Raw genomic sequence first — 21,153 nt, 5'->3', positions numbered from 1 at the left:
GGCTCACGGACAACAGGCCCACGTGCTGCCTTCACAGGAAAGTTCAGCGCGGTGGAGAACGCGCCGCAGCCTCCATATGGCGCGCCGACCGTGACAGATGGGAGTTTCCAGACCGGAGACGCAGCTGCCGCCGATCACAGTCCATCAGCTTCAACACTCAGGCAGAGTGAGACACAGACAGAAACACAGACGTGTCCAAGGACAGACTGCAGCCACAGCAGCTCAGCCCACAAGAGTGTGTGAGTGTGTGTGTCAGTGTGTCAGTGTGTGTGAGTGAGTATGTCAGTGTGTGCGTGTGTGTGAAGGTGACGTGATGCCGTTTGATTGGACGGCTTGTTTGGACTCTCCATGATGGAGGATGAAGGTCTCCACTGCTGCGAGGTTTGTGACGTGAGACGTGAACCAGAGCGGCATCAGTTTTAGTCACTAGTCATTTATTCTGCGGGTACTTTGGCCCTGAGATGAGCCTCGCAGGATCAGGATCAGGATCAGATGAATGAATCAGATGAGTGAACCAGCTGAGTGAACCATCTGAGTGAACCAGCTGAGTGAACCAGCTGAGTGAACCATCTGAGTGAACCAGCTGAGTGAACCAGATGAGTACTGCTTCACATGCAGGCCACAGATCCCTGATCTCCGTCTGACAGGCAGTCAGATGAAATACTTTCTGTTTGTAGAAGCTGATGTCTTTGTGTGCTGGCGTCACGTACAGCCGTTGCTGTTGGGGAACTGATGCACACTCACTCACACTCACTCACACACACACACACACACACACACACACACACACACTCTGATTGGTATTATTTTTTCCCCTGACTCTCTCTGCATAATTTGTGGTTGGGGGGGCCACTTTTTTCCGAGCTTTAAAATGGCAGACAGAATGTTAGACAGATGGTAGTGCGCGCACACACACACACACACACACACGTCCCTGTGGACCCTGGTGGTTTCGTGGTCGTGCTCTGGGCGGCGGTGAGCTCTTCAGAGACACAAATCTCCAGACGAGTTCCCTTTGAAGCCGTCGGCCTCGTGAGCAGTTCGACAGCAGGGTCGCTCGCTCGCTTCGCACTTTTTGTCAGATGAAAGAAGAAGACGATACTTCAGATGAGATGAATGAAAACGTGGCTGCTGGTCGGCGACTTTGTGAGACCCACTGAAGGTCCAGTGCTGACCTCACCAGTGGGTTCAGAAGCTGAAACCACACAGAGAGCTGATCCCAGTTGTATGGAATCATACATTTCTGACAGCGCAGGGAAATCTTGAATACATTTTGCAAGTACACAACTTGTATTTTGAGGAAAAATTTAAATCATGTGCACAAAACTTCTGGGTGAGCATATCTTCCTCTGCGCTCAGGCAGACTGCTGCACGCTCACAATGCGACTTTCACATCGCAGCATCCACGTGGGAAGTTTCACCATGGAGTTTTACTAGACCGCCTGGCAACGAGTCTTGTTAAGCTAACAGCAAAAAGGACGCTATAAGGATATGTGTACAGCACTGTTGAGAATCCATTTGGCCCACTTCAGAGCGTGTTTCTCTCCTTATCTGTAACGTTGAATAAAACCATGGAGGCAGCCATGTTAACATCTTATTACGCTCTGAAGGAACTACTTCTGCATTAAATGCAAACAAAAAGAATCGACTGGATTTTTAGCAACAAACTTTTAGCTGTTAGCTTAACAAGACTCGTTACCTTGTGGTCCAGTAAAACTCCATGGTAAAACTTCCCATGTGGATGCTGTGATGTGATTGGAGCAGAACCAGCCAATCACGTTTTCGCCATCCAAGTTCTCTGATTGGTTGACCTTTGTGGCTCATTTAGGCAGAGGCAGGTCGCATTGTGAGCGTGCAGCAGTCTGCCTGAGCGCAGAGGAAGAAATGTTTTGAGCTTTGTGTTCTTACTGCTGGGTGTTTGTTTTTGTACTCGAGAGCAAAGTTTAACTGGAGTCAAATTCCTTGTTTGTACACGCAAACTTGGCCAACAAAGCTGATTCTGATTCTGATTGTGCACACGCGCTCAGAAATGTGGCACGATTATAATTCCACACAGTTAATCCACTTCTCTAACAAAGATCTAATTATTTTGACTTGACTGGTCGTGTTTTCAGAAAGCAGTCAGAGCCAACCTGATCCTGCAGTCTGATGAGGGGTCGCACAGACTCGCCACTGCAGGCCTTCTGCTGACTGATGTCAGACCTGTTCAACTGACCTGCGGACTGACGGCTCAGGTAGTCCACTCAACAGGTAGCTGGAGGAGGATATTGCGCCCCTACAGGCCGCAGCAATTATAACAGCCACCAGATAAAGGCAATACTCTGAGGTCAAAGCTGTCCTCAGAACAAAACATGCTCAAGTTTGTCCTTCAGGGGGCGCTAGAGGAGAGGCTGGGGGTGTCTGGCATCAGAGCTTTGTGGAGCTGGACTGGGATCAGGACAAATCCGAAGTGAACAACATGACGCTCGACTTTCCCTTCACAGCAGCCCTCCGTCAGTTATTTGATCTCCACATCCAAACTCGACAGACACGTCAGAGTCAAACTGTGGTCGTCCCGCACGAAGGACGACAGCGACTCACAGCTCTGACTCGATGAGTCTGACTAACCAATCACACACACTCTCGGATCGTCCCTCACCTGTCGGCTTGTGTCTCACCTGGATGTAGTCCAGTATGAGCTGGTGCCTCTGCTTGGCTGTGGCCACCTCGCTGTCAGTGATGGCCTCTCGCAGTGCCTGCTGGGTAATGAGGGCGTCCAGGTCCAGGACGGAGGACAGACGGCAGTACAGACTGATGAACTTGTCTTTGTAGGTGCAGAAGTGCACTGAGGACAGACACACACACAGATCAGAAAAAAGGCTGAAAGTGAACTGAAGAGAGGAAAAACACAGTGAATCACTCAGGAGGGAAATGAAGCTCAGGTAAACCACGACACTCAAACTAAACACCAACCAGACCCTGACAGAAACTCAGAGGGACAGAAGCTCTCCTCAGGCCCCTCCTGTCGCTCCTCCTGTCCCTCCTCATGTCCCTGCTCAGGTAGGCCATCCCGTCGGAGCCCGCAGACTGATTTAATACCTCAGTCTCAGAGCAGAAGTGTGTGTGTGTGTGTGTGTGTGCTGTTACCGAGTTCGAACATCTGCAGTGGGATGTGGAGGAACCCTGACAGGGGGGTGTACGGGTTGGACTGTCCGGGGGCGGAGCAGACGTCGTCGGCCGCCGGCAGCAGCAGCAGGAAGGAGACGCCGTGACCGAGCTCCACCACCTCCTGACTGTAAAGGCGGAAGTGACGCGCCTGCACACACAGGACGAAGGTGAGCGGCGATGATCACAGTGAGATAAAACATCAGTCCCTCCACCAGACTCCACAGAGCGTGTGTGTGTATGTGTGTTACCTGGTGCAGAGGTAGGTTGATGTGTTTCAGCAGAGACTTGATCGCCGTCTGCAGCTCGTAGTACAGTAAAGGGGCGGAGCTTTCAGGCCTGGGCCCCGCCTCTTCGCTCTCCTCGCCGGCACGCTCCTTCTCTCCTGCGGCCGACAGCGTCTGGATCCAGTCCCACTCCTCCCTGAGCCCCCCCCCCCCACACACAGAGTTTGATTACGAATTCACACCTCCACCTGTTCCTGTTGATTCTGCCTGTGCAGTCATCACCTGCACCACCTTCGACCAAAACCAACAAACAAATCAACAAGTGGCTCGTTTCCACGACAAGGCCGAGTTTCTGTTTCTCACTCCACACCTTCCAATCTCCGCGAGCAGGGAAGGTGAAGCTCTTCAGCATCCAGAAATTCCTGTGACGGAGTCCAGAGAGCAGGCATACCTCCACCTGTCCAGAGCTCACAGCCAATCAGATTGGACCGTGAACCCAGACACACACATTGCGCACACACACACTGTGGTGAGTGTGTAATGCGACACTGACAGATTAGCGTCCTTGCGGGCGGACTGAAAGACAGCAGCTGTCATTCCACAGCCTGCGGGTCCCATTTGAAGTTACTTTGTGCGGTTTAACATCCAGGAGGAGCAGCTGAGCCGTGAGGGAGAAGACGTAAACACTCTCTCCATCACATTTATGAGACCTCCTCTCACACACATTCAAAACCTTCAGGGTCACATCAGGACACATCACAGCATCAGTGTGTGTGTGTGTGTGTGTGTGCGTGTGGTGTACCTGGACACGTTGGCGTTCTCTCGTACACGGCTATGACACAGCATGTTGGGGGTCCTCTGGGACACCAGCACTTTGATCTGGTCCACGGAGCTGCTGAGCTTCAGGTAGCCCAGGTAGAGGCCCGGGGCCAAGCGGTGAGTGCTGCGCCGCTGGTACGCCAAGATGTCCTGCAGGACGCACACACAGTTTGCTGCTCAAACTGAACATCACAACGTCCTCACTGAAAACAGGCAGTGAAAGGCGACCTGATCGGCTTCATGAAGCGTCTCCAACGACAAAACTGAAATGTACGAGGCTGAATCCCCCGCGTCCTTCCTCACCTGTATGGTGATGATGAGGATGTCGAGGGCGTACGGCTCCTCGGGCGTGGACAGAGACTTCCTCTGGCTCTGCAGTTTGGTCACCTGCATCCACTTCCCGCTGAACAGCGAGTGCTGGCTCTCCAGGTCGCGAATGGTCACCAGCAGCACGTTGCCGTGGCGATCCTTGATGGGCTCGTAGTGGACTCTTCCCAGGTTGTGAGTTCCCAGGAGGCTCTGCAGAAGGAGCAGGTGCACGTTACAGGAGCGGCAGTGGGTCATGTGACCCACAGGTGACGATTTGTGCTGATACAACACTAAACTGAAACGCGTACTCAGTTCTCTTCAGGTCCACGTACTGAATTTTACTTTATTTTGATAACTTTACTGAGCAGCCACATGTTTTTACAGTAAAGCTGTAACATGTGAACGCTGAGGAACAAAGTGGACGCAGGACATGTGAGACAGTGAAGGCGGTGTCCTGACCTGCAGCTGGCCGGCGGCGGTGAGCATCTTGTGCCTGGCCTGCAGGGTGGAGGACGACGACATCGACACCGACATACTCTGTCTCAGCCACCGGACGTCCTCCCACATGCAGGACAGCTGCGGGGACACAAACACTTAACACCGACTGCTCTGAGACTGGACTCTGAGAGGACACTTCGTGAGACACTTTGACAGCTCTGTCCAAAGTGGACAAACACACATCAGGTTAGATCAGGTCTGAACCTGTGAAGTCCTGAACTCAGAGCAGTTTGACTTCTGCTCCGAGCTGACTTGACTCGGCTGCTGTGAGTGTCTCTGACTGCAGGTTTCTTTTGCTGCATGTTTAAATGAAGGACGTAAATACAATCAGTTCTTGTCTCAGAGTTGTGTCTTTTGCTAACTGAATACTGCTGAAAAACTGTCCTCAGTTTTTCCTGAGTCGATGTGAGGGTCAAAGGTCAGAGGATGTAAAGCCCTTTGAGACAAACTGCTCGTAAAATGGGCTGTACACATAAAGTTGTCTCGTCTTGGTTTGCTGGACGGGTTAAACAATCTGAACATGTCACTTTAAATTGAAAAAAAATGATTCTTTCTGGACAAGAGAAAACAGCCAGCAGTCATTTTCTCTCCTGACTTCTGCTGAAAGTCTCTTTGTCCTGTTCCTGTACCTTCGTGAACCAGAGGAAGTCCTGCATGAGGGAGCTGCTGTAGGAGTCGTCCACCTCCACGATGGGGACCTGGTCCTCGGCCGTCACCAGTAAACTGTCCTTATGGTAGAACACGGCTGCCAGGTAGATGCCCCTGCAGAACACAGGAAGGTGAACACACTAACAACATGAAGAGCAGACACAACCAGTTCACCTCCTGCAGTTCACGACTTACACTCGTGACAAACTCAATCTCTATTAAATAACTCGGACGCTGACGGGTCTGAAGTGCATCACACGTGTTTGGACGTTTCCATTGGATGAGGAAACCTGATGCAGCAAACAGGAGATGGTGAAGTCACCAGCCTGCTGATCAACATTCAGTGGAACTTGAGGGGAAATCAGATGTTTTCGAGGTTAAAGGATAATTCTGCTGTTTTTATGTTCAGACTCAAACCAACACCATGTCAGTCTGTCTGACTTCCTGTCCGTGTCTCTCAGCTCCAACCTCATTGGTTCCTCCTGAACACATCTTCCATCTAGCTCTGAATCTAGAGCGTGTGTTTTTAGTGGAGGGAGAAGACGAACCCACACACAGCAGATGCTGTCCAGTCTGAACATGAAAACATGCAAACACCAGACGTTTCCTTCAAACGGGCTCAAACCTTTTCAGCGTCTTCACAAACTTGTTGGAGGAGTTGAAGAGGTGTTTCAGACTTCTGGAGACGGACTGCTTCCTGCTCGGGTTCTGGAGCTTTGATGTGTCTGAAAACGAGAAGAAGACACAGCCGTCACTGTTAGAGAAAACACACCTCGTAGACCCATCAACTCAGACTGAAAGCCACAAACTGCTGAAAGGTGAACTTTACCGACGTACAGAACAAGTTAATTTCAGACGCTGACAAACAGTGATGGTAACAGTGTGTGTTCTGTTTGTTTACGAGGTCAGCGGGTCGAGTGACTCTCCCACGCTGCCGGCCCGACTGAACGTTATCTCGTTGGTTGGTCGAGCTGTCTATCTGCGTACTCTGTCGGTCCCTGCGGCCCTGCGACGATGGCGGCCGGCCGCTCACTGATGCCAATCTCCAGACCGCAGCGCCGTGTTTTACTCCGCCTAATTAAACGTCACGTAATCACTGGCTGTAAACAGACTGCAGCCGTGCAGCCGTCTGACGCTCACAAACATGTTGGTGAGCTGCTGCTCTGCCCGCCGGCTTCACTGCAGACCACCAACAGAAACAGAAACATCCATCGCTGCCTCACAGGCAGACGAGGAGGACGAAGGCTCAACCGTCTGCCTCTGAGCTCCAGAGTCCCAGCTGCACTTCAGCTGAATGCTAACGTATTGAAGCGTCATGAACGTTTCTGTCTCACATGAACTTTATTATCAACCTTTCTTTAGGGTCTAAGTTGGGTTGGGTCTTCTCCTTCAGTGGAACCAACAGAGGGAAGCTTCCTGCACATCCCAACACATCAGGACATCAGCAAGAGGAAGAATTCATAATCAAACACATCGACGACACGAGTAAAACACGCCTTCACACGATGAGCTTCGTCTTCCTCCCGAGTATCATGACGTGTTCCAGCTGAGAGAAGATGCAAACAGCGCAAACAGCCCGACTCTGCTGCAGCACACACACACTTTGATCTTCTCACAGCGTGTCCGAGTAAGCCTTCCTGCAGCCACACATGCTCATCGTCGCCATCATCATCAACAACACTGCGAGATTAATGAGCACATCAGCTCATCACAGGACGAACAAAACATGACACCACCGTCCCTGCAGCACACACACACACACACACACACACACACACACACACACGGAAAGTCTCTGTGTCTGGATACTAACCGGCTTTGACAAGTGGACAACATGACAGGAGCTCAGGGATGCCTGAGCAGCATCGCCCTCAATAAACAAAGACACGAGTTCCGGTTGGAGTTGATTAATGAGGCGAGCGCCTCTCCGTCGGCTGGGCGGAGAGACAGAGAGACATTTTTTGTTTCAGTCTGAACTGCTTGTGTTTTCATGTTCATCTGGGAAAATCATGTGGTGTTGTGGGCGGAGCTAAAGACGGAAGAGTGTTTCTGACAGCAGGTAACTCCTTCCTGTTCTGACATGATGACAGCTCACGTCTGGTCACGTTAAGGCACAACACTGACTGCGTTTCGTTTAAAAAGACGACTTTGTTGATGTCAGGCGACCTTTGTCGTCATGGTTACAATAAGGCTCGCTCAGGTGAACAACAGTGATGGCTAACAGAACTGAACTGGTCTTTGTGTCACATGACTTCCTCCTGAGCTGGAGATGAACAGCAGTCATCACTAACTCGGACACTAGAGGGCGCCGACACCTGATGGCCTCGTTTCCCGTTTTTCTCAAAAACAGAACAGATGAAATCCTTTGTTAAAAACAGTTGGATGTTTTTTAAAACACCCGTCGAGCTTTTCTCGTTTTCTTCTGCTGTGAACTTAAGGTGGGGGTGGAGTCAAAGAGCCTCATTTTTACACCATAACATGAATAAAACTTCAAAACGCAAAAAAAAAACAAAGCCCACCACATCACGCTGTGTACATGAGTGCTTGTCCCTCACACACACACACACACACACACACTCGCGGTGGGTATATATTACATTTGCACACACAGCTGGGATAATGCCTAATTGAGCGTGCACTCAAAACATGAATTCAAACACACACGAGCGACTTCTGTAGTGACTCTGAGACATTTTTCTGTGTGTGGTGAGAGAAAAAAACCACCATCACTCAACTAACTCTGAGTCAACCCCTGTGATGTCACTGGGGTCACTGCCAGCACACACACACACACACACACACACTCTCAGGGTGATTTACAGAGCAGCACTACATGTCTGACATATTAAAACATATCAATGAAAATAATCCCGAATGATTCAACTTATTAAGCTTATTTATGTACTCAGTCTCCCCTGGCACCTACTGTGTGTGTGTGTGTGTGTGTGTGCGTGTGTGTGCGTGCGTATGCATGTGCGTCCCTGTGTGTGCTGTGAAGAGGCATTCATGGACCCTGGTAGAGTGTGGAGTGAAAGCAGCCTGATGCCTGACGTGAACTCTGAGGTGAAACGAGCGGCCACAGTTTGTGTCCGACACGTCTCAGGAGTCGTGCAGACAAAACGCAGCCTGAGCTTCTCTGCAGGAGTGAGAAGGTGAAGCAGCGGCCGTGAAGAACTAAAACACGCTTCTCTGTTGCTGTTGTGTGTCTGTGTGTTCGGTCGTTCCTCCCACGCAGCTCAGGTTCACGTTTCTGTGTTTCGAGGCGTCGAGCAGCGATGTGCTAAAATCACATCACGACCGTCTGACTAAACCTCCAACACAAACTGGATGACCTGATCTGACCCACTGTGCTGTTCACGCTCTGAGGCGGACGACATCAAGCCGATCTGAAGAAGCAGCAGTTTTCAAAGCTGTAAGAAGCTTTTTAAATCCTTCAGACAACAGCCGTCAATGCTTCTGGACCGACTTTCCGGCAGCCTTCAGCCTCTGACCTCCTAAACTTTCCTCCAAATGTGCTGCAGCTTCAGAAACACGTCAACAATCCAAAACAAACAAACACAAGTAAACAAGAGAAACAAACATATGAACAGCAAACAAGCACAGGAAAGATCCAAAGTCCACACAACAGAAGTCCTCCAGGCCTGCAGGGGGAGCTCTGAGAGCAGCAGAGCAGCATGCTGACACTCACCTCCACAGCAGTAGTGTGTGTGAGTCGCTCGGACCTGCTGCAGCAGACGCTCCATGGCCTCGATGTGGCCTCGCCTCCTCGGCTCCCGACCGTCGCTCTCCCTCCAATCTGAAACGACAACCAGAGGAGAGACAGACCTGAGTCCTCGCCGACACAGAGTCCCTTCACCTTACCGACAGGTAACACGGCTGACACGTTACTCTCATCCCTGCTCTTAACTTTGGAAGTTTTCTGGTTTTAACTGCATCACAGTCGTCTTTGTCCCCTCAGCTCATTTTACATCCAAACGTCAGCCTGACTGTGCTTCAGACTGTGAAGTCCTCCAGACAATGACGCCCGACAGCGCCACCATAAGGTCGCTTTGTGTCTGCGTGAAACATGTCAGCCACTGCTTTTCACTCTCGGTTCTCTGTCTCTTTACATCACTCACACACACACACACACACACACACACACAGCTCAAGGTTGAAGTACTTGAATGCAGAGTCGTGACGGCGAGATGAATCCAGTGTTTGAACACTCAGATGACTTTCTGTCTCCCACTGAGGGAAGTTTAAGTGTTTTACTCAGTTCATGTTCGGTCGGTCGGTCAGTGTGTATGACAGCAGGATCATTATGGAGTAAAAGTACACCTGAGATACACATGAAATACTCAAGTACATATACGAGCCTTTGAACCGTGCTGTATGAAGTACTTGAGTGAGTGCTGCTGAACTCACTGGAGGGAGCAGCAGACGGAGGCAGGGAGGAGGCCGGAGGACCCCAGCCCTTCATGTTGTAGGCCGACACTCGGACGTAGTAGAGCCGACCCTGAAAGGTACAAGGACACGTGTCAGCGTGAAGACAAAAGTCTGTCTGCTTAATATTTATATGCTATGCGTCCAAAAGTGTATGAGCAAAGGGAGGAGGCTGACAGGGCAGCACGTCACTTCCTGTGGGACGTCCTCGTCTTATTACATCAGACCTTACGGGCTCCGCCCACACTCAGCTCCACTCTACCGTCTGTTCGCGGTCTGACATGTGGATTCAGACTGGTACCGAGGTCCCACACTGTGCGTGTTCAGGTGTGGCCGATGCCACTGGACTCGGACTCGGTTCAGTCCACACACAAACAGGAACGTTTCTCAGAGAGGAGAGTGAGTGATGCTGCTGTTACCGTGGTGAGGCTGCCAATGATGCACTTCAGAGTCTGCAGATTATCCAACACCATCTCTCCAGCAAGCAGCGAAAAGTCCTTCAGGCAGCTCCACTCCACTGCACACACAGAGAGAGAGAGAGAGAGAGAGAGAGAGAGAGAGAGAGAGACGCACACACACACACACACACACGGTAAACATTAAGAGCTTCTCTTTTCATTACAAATCAATAGTTCCTCCTGAGATGAGGAGGTTAACCTTTTCAGTGCTCAGCACACATCCTCAAGGTGTCTTTAATTGTCTCCTGTTGCTCGCTGCCAGCTGTGTGAGAACCACTCAGAGACACTGAGAGACACTCTGAGAGAGACACAGAGACACTCTGAGACACTGACAGACACTCTGAGAGAGACAGAGAGACACTCTGAGACACTGAGAGACACTCTGAGAGAGACAGAGAGACACTCTGAGACACTGACAGACACTCTGAGAGAGATAGAGAAACACTCTGAGACACTGAGAGACAGTCTGAGAGAGACAGAGAGACACTCTGAGACACTGACAGACACTCTGAGAGAGACACAGAGACACTCTGAGACACTGAGAGACACTCTGAGAGAGACAGAGAGACACTCTGAGACACTGAGAGACACTCTGAGAGAGACACAGAGACACTCTGAGACACTGAGAGACAGTCTGAGAGAGACAGAGAGACACTCTGAGACACTGACAGACACTCTGAGAGAGACACAGAGACACTCTGAGACACTGACAGACACTCTGAGAGAGACGGAGAGACACTCTGAGACACTGAGAGACACTCTGAGAGAGACGGAGAGACACTCTGAGACACTCAATCAACAAACAAAGAAACAAAGAAGCGTATCAGTGGTCAGGACGCTGCTGGTCTGGACACGAACACAGTAAACACTTTGAGTGTGTGGTGTGTATTTGTACCTCTGTATTTGGTCACCACAGTGGAGTTTAGGCACTGCGGTTCCTGGAAGGTGACAGTCAGTGTGGTGCTACTGCTCACGCTCAGACGAACCATCGTCGGGGCCTCCGGGGGACCTGGGCAGGGGCGCAGCAGAAAGTGAGACACAGGAACAAAAGCTGCAGCTTCAGAGTCAAACAGTCCGGCTGACTGACTGATCTCCTGCACATCAACAAGGTGAAGAAACCGGGCAGTTGGCGAGTGGACACCTTTCCTGCAAAGGTTATGAGCTGTCGGCTCCGATCGCTTCAAACCTCAGCCGAATGAGAAACCTTTGAGTGTCTTTTAGCCTGAGGGAGACACCCGACGGAAATCAGTGCTGAGATGAAGCGAGGAGGCTAAATGTCTGCCTGACTTCCCACAGCTCCTCGTCCTCCTCGTCCTCAGGCCAACAGGCCTCTGGGCAGACACATCTCAGAGCCTGGAAGCCTGGTTTCCTGATGTGGAAACCTGAAGCCTCCAGAAGGGACTTCACAGTGAGGCAGGAGGCATCTTGTGTTTGAAATGAAGACCATCAGTGAGGGAGAAGCTGCAAACACCACGTCAGGGTTTTATAATGCAGATCTGTAAGTCTCAGGCCTGTTCGGCACAGCTCAAAGTGACAGAGCATCCAGTTCTGAAACTAAAACACTAATGAATCTAAAGCTGCAGCTTGTGGCGAGTGTAATAAGAGCTAATGTGATAAAATCACAGGCAGCGCGGAGCTCCAGGTCCCGCTGGGCTGAAGAAATCCTCTCAGGTCTACTTCAGAACAAACAACTGAGTTCATTACATGAGACGGCAGAATTTTCTCAAGATCTCAATCCTTAATGTTTGATAAATCAAATCTGATCAGGATGTTGAACATGGCTACACTGACATAACAGAATGAAACTAATCAGACTGAACATATATGCTTTAAAGAGTCTAAAAGGCACCAGGGCTTTGTTAAGTATTCTGCGCTGTGTACTCACATCATCCCTCATGTTTCCAACAAAGTTCAAATCCGTCCTTTGGCTAAAGCTAACGGTGCGTTTCACTTCCTGTCGCTGTACCTTCCAGCGGAGTCAGAGACTGAACAGCACGCAAATAAAACTTTAAGCCGTCACCTCACCTGTGAACACCTCTGTGACCTCACATAACAACGAAGACAACAACTCCCATGATCCCTCACTGCTCACATCTTTCATTTTGTGGCAGTAACCACATACTTTGCGTTTAAATGAAGAAGATAAGCAGGAATCAGCACACAGACATCAGACGTGTCCAGTGGTCGAATAAAACCAAATACTTTTGCTCAAGTACTGCACTTAAGATGAAAGTGACATATCTTGTCATTGGAGGGAACTCACTCCAACGAAATTCGTGCTCTGCATTTAACCCACCCAAGTGACGTGCACACACACACACAGCAAACCCGGGGCAGTGGGCGACCGCGTGCAGCGCCCGGGGAGCAGTGGGGGTTAGGTACCTTGCTCAAGGGTACCTCAGCCATGGACACCGGGACAGGGAATCGAACCAGCGATCCACCGGTTACGGGTCCGACACCCTAACCGCTGATCCACGACTTAAGTACTGCGTGTGAAATTTAATACTATCATACTGAGAGCTTTTTAGTGTGTTTGAGCCTCAAGTACAAATGTGATGGTACTATGAATACACATTAAAGTACACAGCACTAGACACTGTGTTGGCTTAAATACTAAATGCTGAACCACAGTACACACACTGAGTATCAGAGTACAGTCTGTGATTTCAGCCTCATGACTCAGTGTGTTAGCACGCTAACAGGAACTCAGCTGAGGCCGATGCACAGTCCTGCAGGTGTTTGGCCTGCCGACTGGCCGACTGAATGGACTTACAGAAACATAACCGTGACCTCCAGGAGGCCGCGGGTCCTGTTCAGGGGACCACAGAAGGTGGTGACGAGCGGAGACTCACGTGCGTGCTGGAAGCCCGTCCTCATGCGTTTGTACAGCTTGCTCCTCCACTCCCAGGCTCTCAGTTGTTTGTCCTTGTGGCAGGCCTCCAGAGACAAGCCGTCCCTCTGCGCCTGAGCCGCCAGGTCCGCCGCCCGCCGCTCGGCCTCCGCCACCAGAGAGCTCAGGTGGGCCTCCCGACTCTCCACGCTCACGACTGCAACAGGAAGCACACACAGAGTGAAGCCGCCTGAAAATCAATTAAACAAACGAGTTGTCAGTCGTGTTCAAAGAACGTGAAACTGTCATGTGTCTGCGAGGTTTTAATGGATGCTGAAGAGCAAAATGTTCCGCGTTTATCCTCTAGTCAGGGCTCAGAGCGGATCCTCGTGGGCAGTCGTGTCTCGTGTTAATGAAAAATGAGTTTGTGGAGGAGTGGAAGCTGCAGGTTGACCTCCGTCAATGCCAGCGAGAGCCGAGCCCTCGGCCATCTTTTACAGCAGACAAAAGGAGACGCTGAAAAGATGGAAAGCGTGAGCACAGAACCATAAAAGGACCAACGCTGGCGCTGAAAGAGGAGGTTCGTCACACTGAGGGAGGAGGGAAGGGAGAGGAGAAGAAAACACAACCTGACATTTTAAAGAAGATTCTTGTTCCCACACGTACGTACGTTTCCATCCAAACTAAACTGGAAACACTCAGAAAAGGTTCTGATGGTCATGGCCCCTGCCTCTACTTCCTGTTCTCTGTTTGGCTTCAGGCCGTAACCAACCAATGATCTGGATCAATACAGCAAATCGATCCAGAAGGACCAGACAGCATGAAAGCATGGATCCATATGGTCATCTGTTCAGTGTTTTCAGTATGTTATCAGTACTTTTACTGAAGGATGTGAGTACTTGTTCCACCTGTGTGTTTCAGCTGCTGATAACCGTCTCATTATCTGCTGCGTCACGACTCGGCTGCAGCGCCGAGATACGACTTAAATCAGGGGCTGCAGCGCACAGGCTGTGAATGGAATCACTGAGATAAGATCGCTGCGACGATCCTCCTCCTCCGAACACTCTGAAGCTTCTTCAGCTGGCTGACTGACGCACGCGGCGTCCAGGAAAAAAGGAAGTTTATCAATGAAAAAAGAAAAACAAAGAAACGTCTCCAGATACAGAAACCACACGTGCAACAGACAGGACAGACGTGTTCTGTTGTTCTCCAGGCTCAGATTACAGAACGTTTCACCAGACTGTTAGATTTAGTGGAACGACAGCGACAGAAACCAGCAGCAACCCTAACCCTAGCCCAATCCTAACCCTGGACCCGAGCCCGTCCAACCTTCACTCTGTGCTCACGTTACAAACCTGAGGGCGTCCTGCTCAGCACAACCCGTCAGAGCCCAGAGCCCGTCAGAATCCATCAGAGCCCGTCAGAATCCATCAGAGCCCGTCAGAATCCATCAGAGCCCAGAGCCCGTCAGAATCCATCAGAGCCCGTCAGAATCCATCAGAGCCCGTCAGAATCCATCAGAGCCCAGAGCCCGTCAGAATCCATCAGAGTCCAGAGCCCGTCAGAATCCATCAGAGCCCAGAGCCCGTCAGAGCCAATCAGAGCCCATCAGAATCCATCAGAGCCCAGAGCCCATCAGAGTCCAGCTAGCTGCTAACAGCTGCTAATTAAAAAGGCTATGAATTAAGAGGCTGCTGTGTCTGAGGAGCCTCACATAGGAGCACATTGTCTGACTGCAGGGACACAGGGCTCTAAATATAGACCCACTGCTCCCCAGGGGCCCGAGGGGCCACATATATTAACACACAGGCAACGTAGGTGAGGGTGTGCGCACACACTCACACACACTCACACACACACACACACACACACACACACACACCTTTTAGAGATGGAGTGGAGCCGAAATGTGGTCGAGAGAACAAGTTTTAATGAATTAGTTGTGAGTGTTTCTCATGCGCAGAACGTTTTCTCCCTGATCCAACACGCTCATGAAGGTAACTACACCAGGAAACGGTCTAAAGATTTAAACAAGTGATGCAGTTCCTGGTTTCATATGCCGTGATGATGCAGTTGATAATACTGTTGTACTTTTGCTAAATCCAATTACTGAATGGAGCACTTCTTTCCTAACTGCAGTATTACTACCTGAAGTAAAACATCTCAACACTTGTTCCACTTCTCACGTCTTTAAACATTATTTATATTCCTCAGGCAGGAACAGACGTCCACAGACACGACTTCACTTCAGTGAAAATACCAAGCCAGGACCCTCGGTTGTAATGGAGATTTTTACCTTGTAAGACACACACACACACACACACAGTCACACACACACGGTGCTGTCAGGCCCAGGCTGACTGATTTACTTGGCACTTGAGGAATGACATAAACAGAGAGCAGCAGGCCCCAGGAGGGAAAACAGCAGCAATGTTTACTCTGTGTTTGTTTACAAGGATGGGATTGTACCGCCGCCCAGAGTCCAGGCCGCCGTTTGGAGAGCTCTCACCGCCGCGGCACAATAAATCACTTAGCTGTAATTGCCCTGGCGTTACATGCATCACTGGAACAGTTAAACCATTAAACGACAAACCTTGTTAAAGCTGTGCAGCAGGGAGTCACGCAGGAGGCCCGACTGGCTGTAAAGTGACCACTGTTTCACCTCCTCACACACACTGCCAGAGCACAGAGACACACGGAGAGACATGGAGACACACAGAGACACACAGAGACACACGGAGAAACGGAGACACACACAGAGACACACAGAGACACACAGAGACACACGGAGACACACAGAGACACACAGAGACACGGAAACACACACAGACACGGAAACACACACAGAGACACACAGAGACACACAGAGACACGGAGACACACACAGAGACACATGGAGACACACAGAGACACACAGAGACACACGGAGAAACGGAGACACACACAGAGACACACAGAGACACACAGAGACACACGGAGACACACAGAGACACACAGAGACACGGAAACACACACAGACACGGAAACACACACAGAGACACACAGAGACACACAGAGACACGGAGACACACACAGAGACACATGGAGACACACAGAGACACACACAGAGACACACGGAGAAACGGAGACACACACAGAGACACACAGAGACACACAGAGACACGGAAACACACACAGACACGGAAACACACACAGAGACACACAGAGACACACGGAGAGACATGGAAACACACACAGAGACACACGGAGACACACAGAGACACGGAGACACACACAGAGACACGGAAACACACACAGAGACACACAGAGACACACACAGAGACACGGAAACACACACAGAGACACACAGAGACACACAGAGACACGGAGACACACACAGAGACACATGGAGACACACAGAGACAAATAGAGACACAGAGACACACAGAGACACACACAGAGACACACAGAAACACACGGAGAGACATGGAAACACACACAGAGACACACGGAGACACACAGAGACACGGAGACACACACAGAGACACGGAAACACACACAGAGACACGGAAACACACACAGAGACACACAGAGACACACACAGAGACACGGAAACACACACAGAGACACACAGAGACACATGGAGACACAGACACACACAGAGACACATGGAGACACACAGAGACAAATAGAGACACACGGAGACACACACAGAGACACAGATGCAAACAGAGACACATGGAGACACAGACACACACAGAGACACACACTCACAGCATCACACCAAACTCAGTAAATCCCTTTGTGTGCTGAGAGCAGCAGTGAATCAGTGGGCTGCTTGTCCTGCACACATCACATCAGCACTACATTACTGTGATGAACACACAGGACGTCCACAGCAGGAAAAGCAAAGGAGCAAACGACAGAAGAAGAAGTTGAAGCTGATTCGCTAAAGCCTGGAACAGGAAGTCTGCTATCTGACATCGGATCGTGTGACCACCTCTCAGATTCACCTCACGACCTTCGTTCTGACTACCTCACCTGTAACTGTCTGACTGCCTGCTGGTCCTCACTGACTGCAGCCACAGACAGGAGGAGGAGACCTCCATCCAGAGTCCATGTGGTTCATCTCTGGTGTTAAACTCTGCTGGTCTGAGGAGGAGCTCACAGCAGCAAATCACAGACATGACTCAGCATCACATCCTCCACAGCTGGAAGCGTTTCTCAGCTCCTCCAACCCTACGGCCTCACATCACACCTGTAGTGATGTCTTACCCGTCACCTGTGACGCTGACTCACTCCACACCAACACAACACACAGAGAGCTGAGATCTATTGTGCTGAAAGGCTGAGAAGAAGACCACTTCCAGGTCCAGGACGGAGGACAACGTACGTGCTGTACACGTACGTATGAGGAGAGATAAAACATGAAGTACATGAGTGCAGTATGCGACGTGTACTCACAGTGTGGACTTTCCTTGGCGCCAGCCTTCAGCAGCAGTTTGGCAATGGGCGTGTTGTTGGTCATGATGGCGATGTCCAGCGGCGTCAGACCCTGGCTGTTGGGGGTGTTGAGGTCCAGCTCTTCGGCCGAGAACTGGTAGAGGAGGATCTGCACCGCGTCCAGGTCCTGTTGCTCCACCGCCTCAAAGATACAGTCGCTGCCCTGCATGGTCTGCCGGAGACAAGCAGCAATCACATGACTGTTGCTGGAGGTCATGTGACCTCATCACCATCATCAGTAACAACACACAGGTAAGAACAGGTGAGACTGAAGCACATGTCAGCTGTCACACAGTCCTGTGGCTGGTCACCATGGGAAGGCACATGAACTCCTTTGAACCAAACTGCAAAAACCACCCGATGACAGAGTGAAAACGTTTTTACAAAAGTTTTTGGAATTTTGCAGTTTTTATACTTCAGATTCAGTCGATGGAAAGACGACTGCTTTAGTTTTTGTCTCCCTCCTCACCCGTCTGCCTTTCTCCCATGTCTGCTGCTGTGACTGGTCTGTAAATGTCAGCACACTCTCTCACACACACACACACACACACACACACACTCACACCTCTCACACATGATGAATCTCAGCGACCAAATGTTTCTCAGGGCAGCAGACAGAGACAGACGTGGTGATGAAGAGTGAGACATGTCCTCCAGTGTCCATCAACAACTGAGTGTCCTCAGCAAAACACTCAGCCGTCCTTTGACTGACAGCCTACTGATGATCTCTATGTAAGAGAAAACACAGACAGAGAGATAGACAGACAGGCAGGCAGGCAAACAGACAGACAGACAGACAGACAGACAGGCAGGCAGGCAAACAGACAGACTGCCAGCTCAGAGACTGAATCAAAGATGTGACAATGAACGGGTGGCGAGCGGCAGCTCTAACAGAATCAGTGGAGAAACACTTAACAAGATCTTTATTGAGTCATTTTGTCAGAGACACAAACAGCTCAGCAGCCACTCTGCATTTCCAGTCTTCTCTGTCTGGACGACAGCTGTCTCACAGCAGCTGCAGGAGGCGTCCAGTTATTCATCAGGTCAGACCTCGTTTCTGTCACACAGCAAACAACACTGATGAAACCCCCCCCCCCCCGCCCCACAGACTCACCGAGGCTTTGCGGAGGCGGTCCGTCTTGCCGAAGAAGTAGGCATCTTCGAAGGAGGAGGTGCTTCCTCGTAGCTTCTCCGACAGGTTCCGGTAGAGGCGCTTGGCGGCGTTGGGGGAGGCCGGCCCACCGGGGCACTTCCTGGTCTGAGACAACTGCAGGTTCTGCATTTGCTGGGTCATAACACCTGGGAGGCGTCTGCGGGGAGGGACAGATGGGACAATCAGCTGACTGTTAGGGTTGTTGGGTCAGAAGACAAACTGCAGAATGAATGAGAGAAGACCTGAGGGAAACCACGTCAGACTACGTCACCAATCAGCAGCTTCTCCACATCTGGCAAACCGCATGAAGGATTTAGACTGACTGTTAAACTCTGACTGATTCAACGGTCTGGTGATGCGCAGACGCAAAAACCGCAACAACCTCGACAACCTCGACAGGTCCAAGTTAGCATTTTCACTGCAGAATCTCATGCATACAGAAAGATAAACTGCAGCTGCAGCACAAACATAAAGGAAGTTCAACTTCATTATTTCAGTGTGATGGTTACTAAAATATGCCTACCCATTCATGCTTTCAAATGAGTTTGTTTTCTGAGGCAAATTCTGCATGCATTAATCGCACTGACATGAACCACAGAAACAACCAGGCCTGAAACCATTTCAGAGAACACTGAACTTTTTAATTCTTAGTACTGCTCGGTCATTATGCTCAGGATTATTCATGGTGATGTTTTATAAGAGCTCAGTTGTGCTGCTGCTGTTCTTCAACGACACAGCAGCTCCACTCCCCTCTCAAAGCTTCCACAACGTCTGGCTGGAATCATCGAGAAAATGTGTGTGTGTGTGTGTGTGTGTGTGTGTGTCAAACATAAAGGGCTTGTTAAACATAACTGTTCAGCCTACAAATCGATCCAAATCTCAGTCTTTCACCCTGATGTTCCAAAGCCAACACATCTCCACAAGTTCACCGATGAGAGACAACGAGACGCTTTGAATTATTAAAAAGGGACAAATTGCTTTTATAATTGCAGAACACACAGTTTGGCAGTGTGTGTGTGTGTGTGTGTGGCCATCTCTGTTTTAGCAATTCCTTAAAATATTCATAGACTTCTTCCAACAAACTAATTTGGCCTTATTTTACAGGTAATAAAAGATAATTTAGCTTCCTTGATGTTCGTTATCAGTTTATTATCACCTCTCAGGGTTTACTCAGACACTCTTCATTTATCATCATAAAACATGAACCCATTAATACGCCTGCAAACCTGCACAAAAGGAATAAAGGAATCCTTCATTAATTTATAATATTAAATCCTGAATGAACAAATCCATTAATGAAATCGTTGTGTTCAGCGTCGAGGGGATTTCATTAATCTGTTTAGGACATTTTCTCTTGTTACTGGACACTTCCTGGTGCCTGAATGTGCACCTGAAGTGATCTCTTCCGAACAGGACTACAGTTCAGGTGAAGGTGACAGGATGCAGTCCTGCGTGGACGGATTCCTGAACAGGGCCGCACGCTCAGGGGCCCATGGGCTCCGAGTGTCTGAACAGGAACCAACAGTTCGCTGCAGTTCAGCGGGAAACCTCGGACATGTTGGAGGATCCCCTCCCGATTGGTCTGCCTGTATGGGCGGGAGCCACGACGCCACGTCAAATGGTCTGCCTGTATGGGCGGGAGCCACGACGCCACGTCAAATGTGACGTGTCTAAAAACTACAGAAAACGTCAAACTGCTGTGAGAGACAAAGACAGCAGACACAAGAAGAGTGGACAGACAATGTCCTCCAAAGTCCTACAAAGACACGCATCCGTGTGCGTGACTGTGTGTGTGAGTGTGCATGTATGTGTGTGTGTGTGCGTGTGTGTGTGAGTGTGTGTGTCTCAGAGGCAGGTACAGCACAGTATGTACCTCAGAGAACATTAAAAACAAACACAACATGTTGTCTCCCTGTCTGTACCTACAGCGTCCCCCTCAGGCCAATCACAGGATCACTACAGTCACCAGGTGACACTCGACGGCTCCTCTGAGCGATCACCTGAGCTGACAGGAAGTCTGTAGGACGAACTGGAGTTTGACAGTCGTGGCTGACAGGGACATCTGCATGATGGGAGACGTAGGATCCGGTGATGTTTGACTCATCGAGTCAGGACGTCTTTGCTGGGTGATGGACTGTGATGAAATGTGGTCCAGACGTT

The 21,153-nt window shown here is 50.2% G+C and overlaps 1 protein-coding gene across 7 annotated transcripts in view; it reads right to left on the bottom strand.

The window, feature by feature from the left end:
- Nucleotides 1–21,153, bottom strand: part of ankfn1 (ankyrin repeat and fibronectin type III domain containing 1) — a 58,134-nt gene that overhangs the window by 5,474 nt on the left and 31,507 nt on the right. For 5 of the 7 annotated variants that reach the window (XM_046376887.1, XM_046376886.1, XM_046376889.1 and 2 more), the window contains 15 exons: nucleotides 18,955–19,150; nucleotides 17,802–18,015; nucleotides 13,381–13,575; nucleotides 11,424–11,537; nucleotides 10,490–10,587; nucleotides 10,053–10,143; nucleotides 9,334–9,441; nucleotides 6,271–6,370; nucleotides 5,627–5,759; nucleotides 4,959–5,075; nucleotides 4,494–4,709; nucleotides 4,174–4,340; nucleotides 3,396–3,567; nucleotides 3,127–3,295; nucleotides 2,658–2,824 (listed from right to left, as the gene is read on the bottom strand). In XM_046376887.1, coding sequence (XP_046232843.1) covers nucleotides 2,658–2,824; nucleotides 3,127–3,295; nucleotides 3,396–3,567; nucleotides 4,174–4,340; nucleotides 4,494–4,709; nucleotides 4,959–5,075; nucleotides 5,627–5,759; nucleotides 6,271–6,370; nucleotides 9,334–9,441; nucleotides 10,053–10,143; nucleotides 10,490–10,587; nucleotides 11,424–11,537; nucleotides 13,381–13,575; nucleotides 17,802–18,015; nucleotides 18,955–19,150 — 2,257 coding nt within the window. The remainder of the gene's footprint in view (nucleotides 1–2,657; nucleotides 2,825–3,126; nucleotides 3,296–3,395; nucleotides 3,568–4,173; nucleotides 4,341–4,493; nucleotides 4,710–4,958; nucleotides 5,076–5,626; nucleotides 5,760–6,270; nucleotides 6,371–9,333; nucleotides 9,442–10,052; nucleotides 10,144–10,489; nucleotides 10,588–11,423; nucleotides 11,538–13,380; nucleotides 13,576–17,801; nucleotides 18,016–18,954; nucleotides 19,151–21,153) is intronic. The other 2 variants (XM_046376885.1, XM_046376890.1) reach the window with 2 other exon arrangements.

Source organism: Scatophagus argus, chromosome 21, assembly GCF_020382885.2.
Source record: "Scatophagus argus isolate fScaArg1 chromosome 21, fScaArg1.pri, whole genome shotgun sequence".
Classification (NCBI taxonomy): Eukaryota; Metazoa; Chordata; class Actinopteri; family Scatophagidae; genus Scatophagus; species Scatophagus argus.
This window is presented reverse-complemented; position numbering and strand designations above follow the sequence as displayed.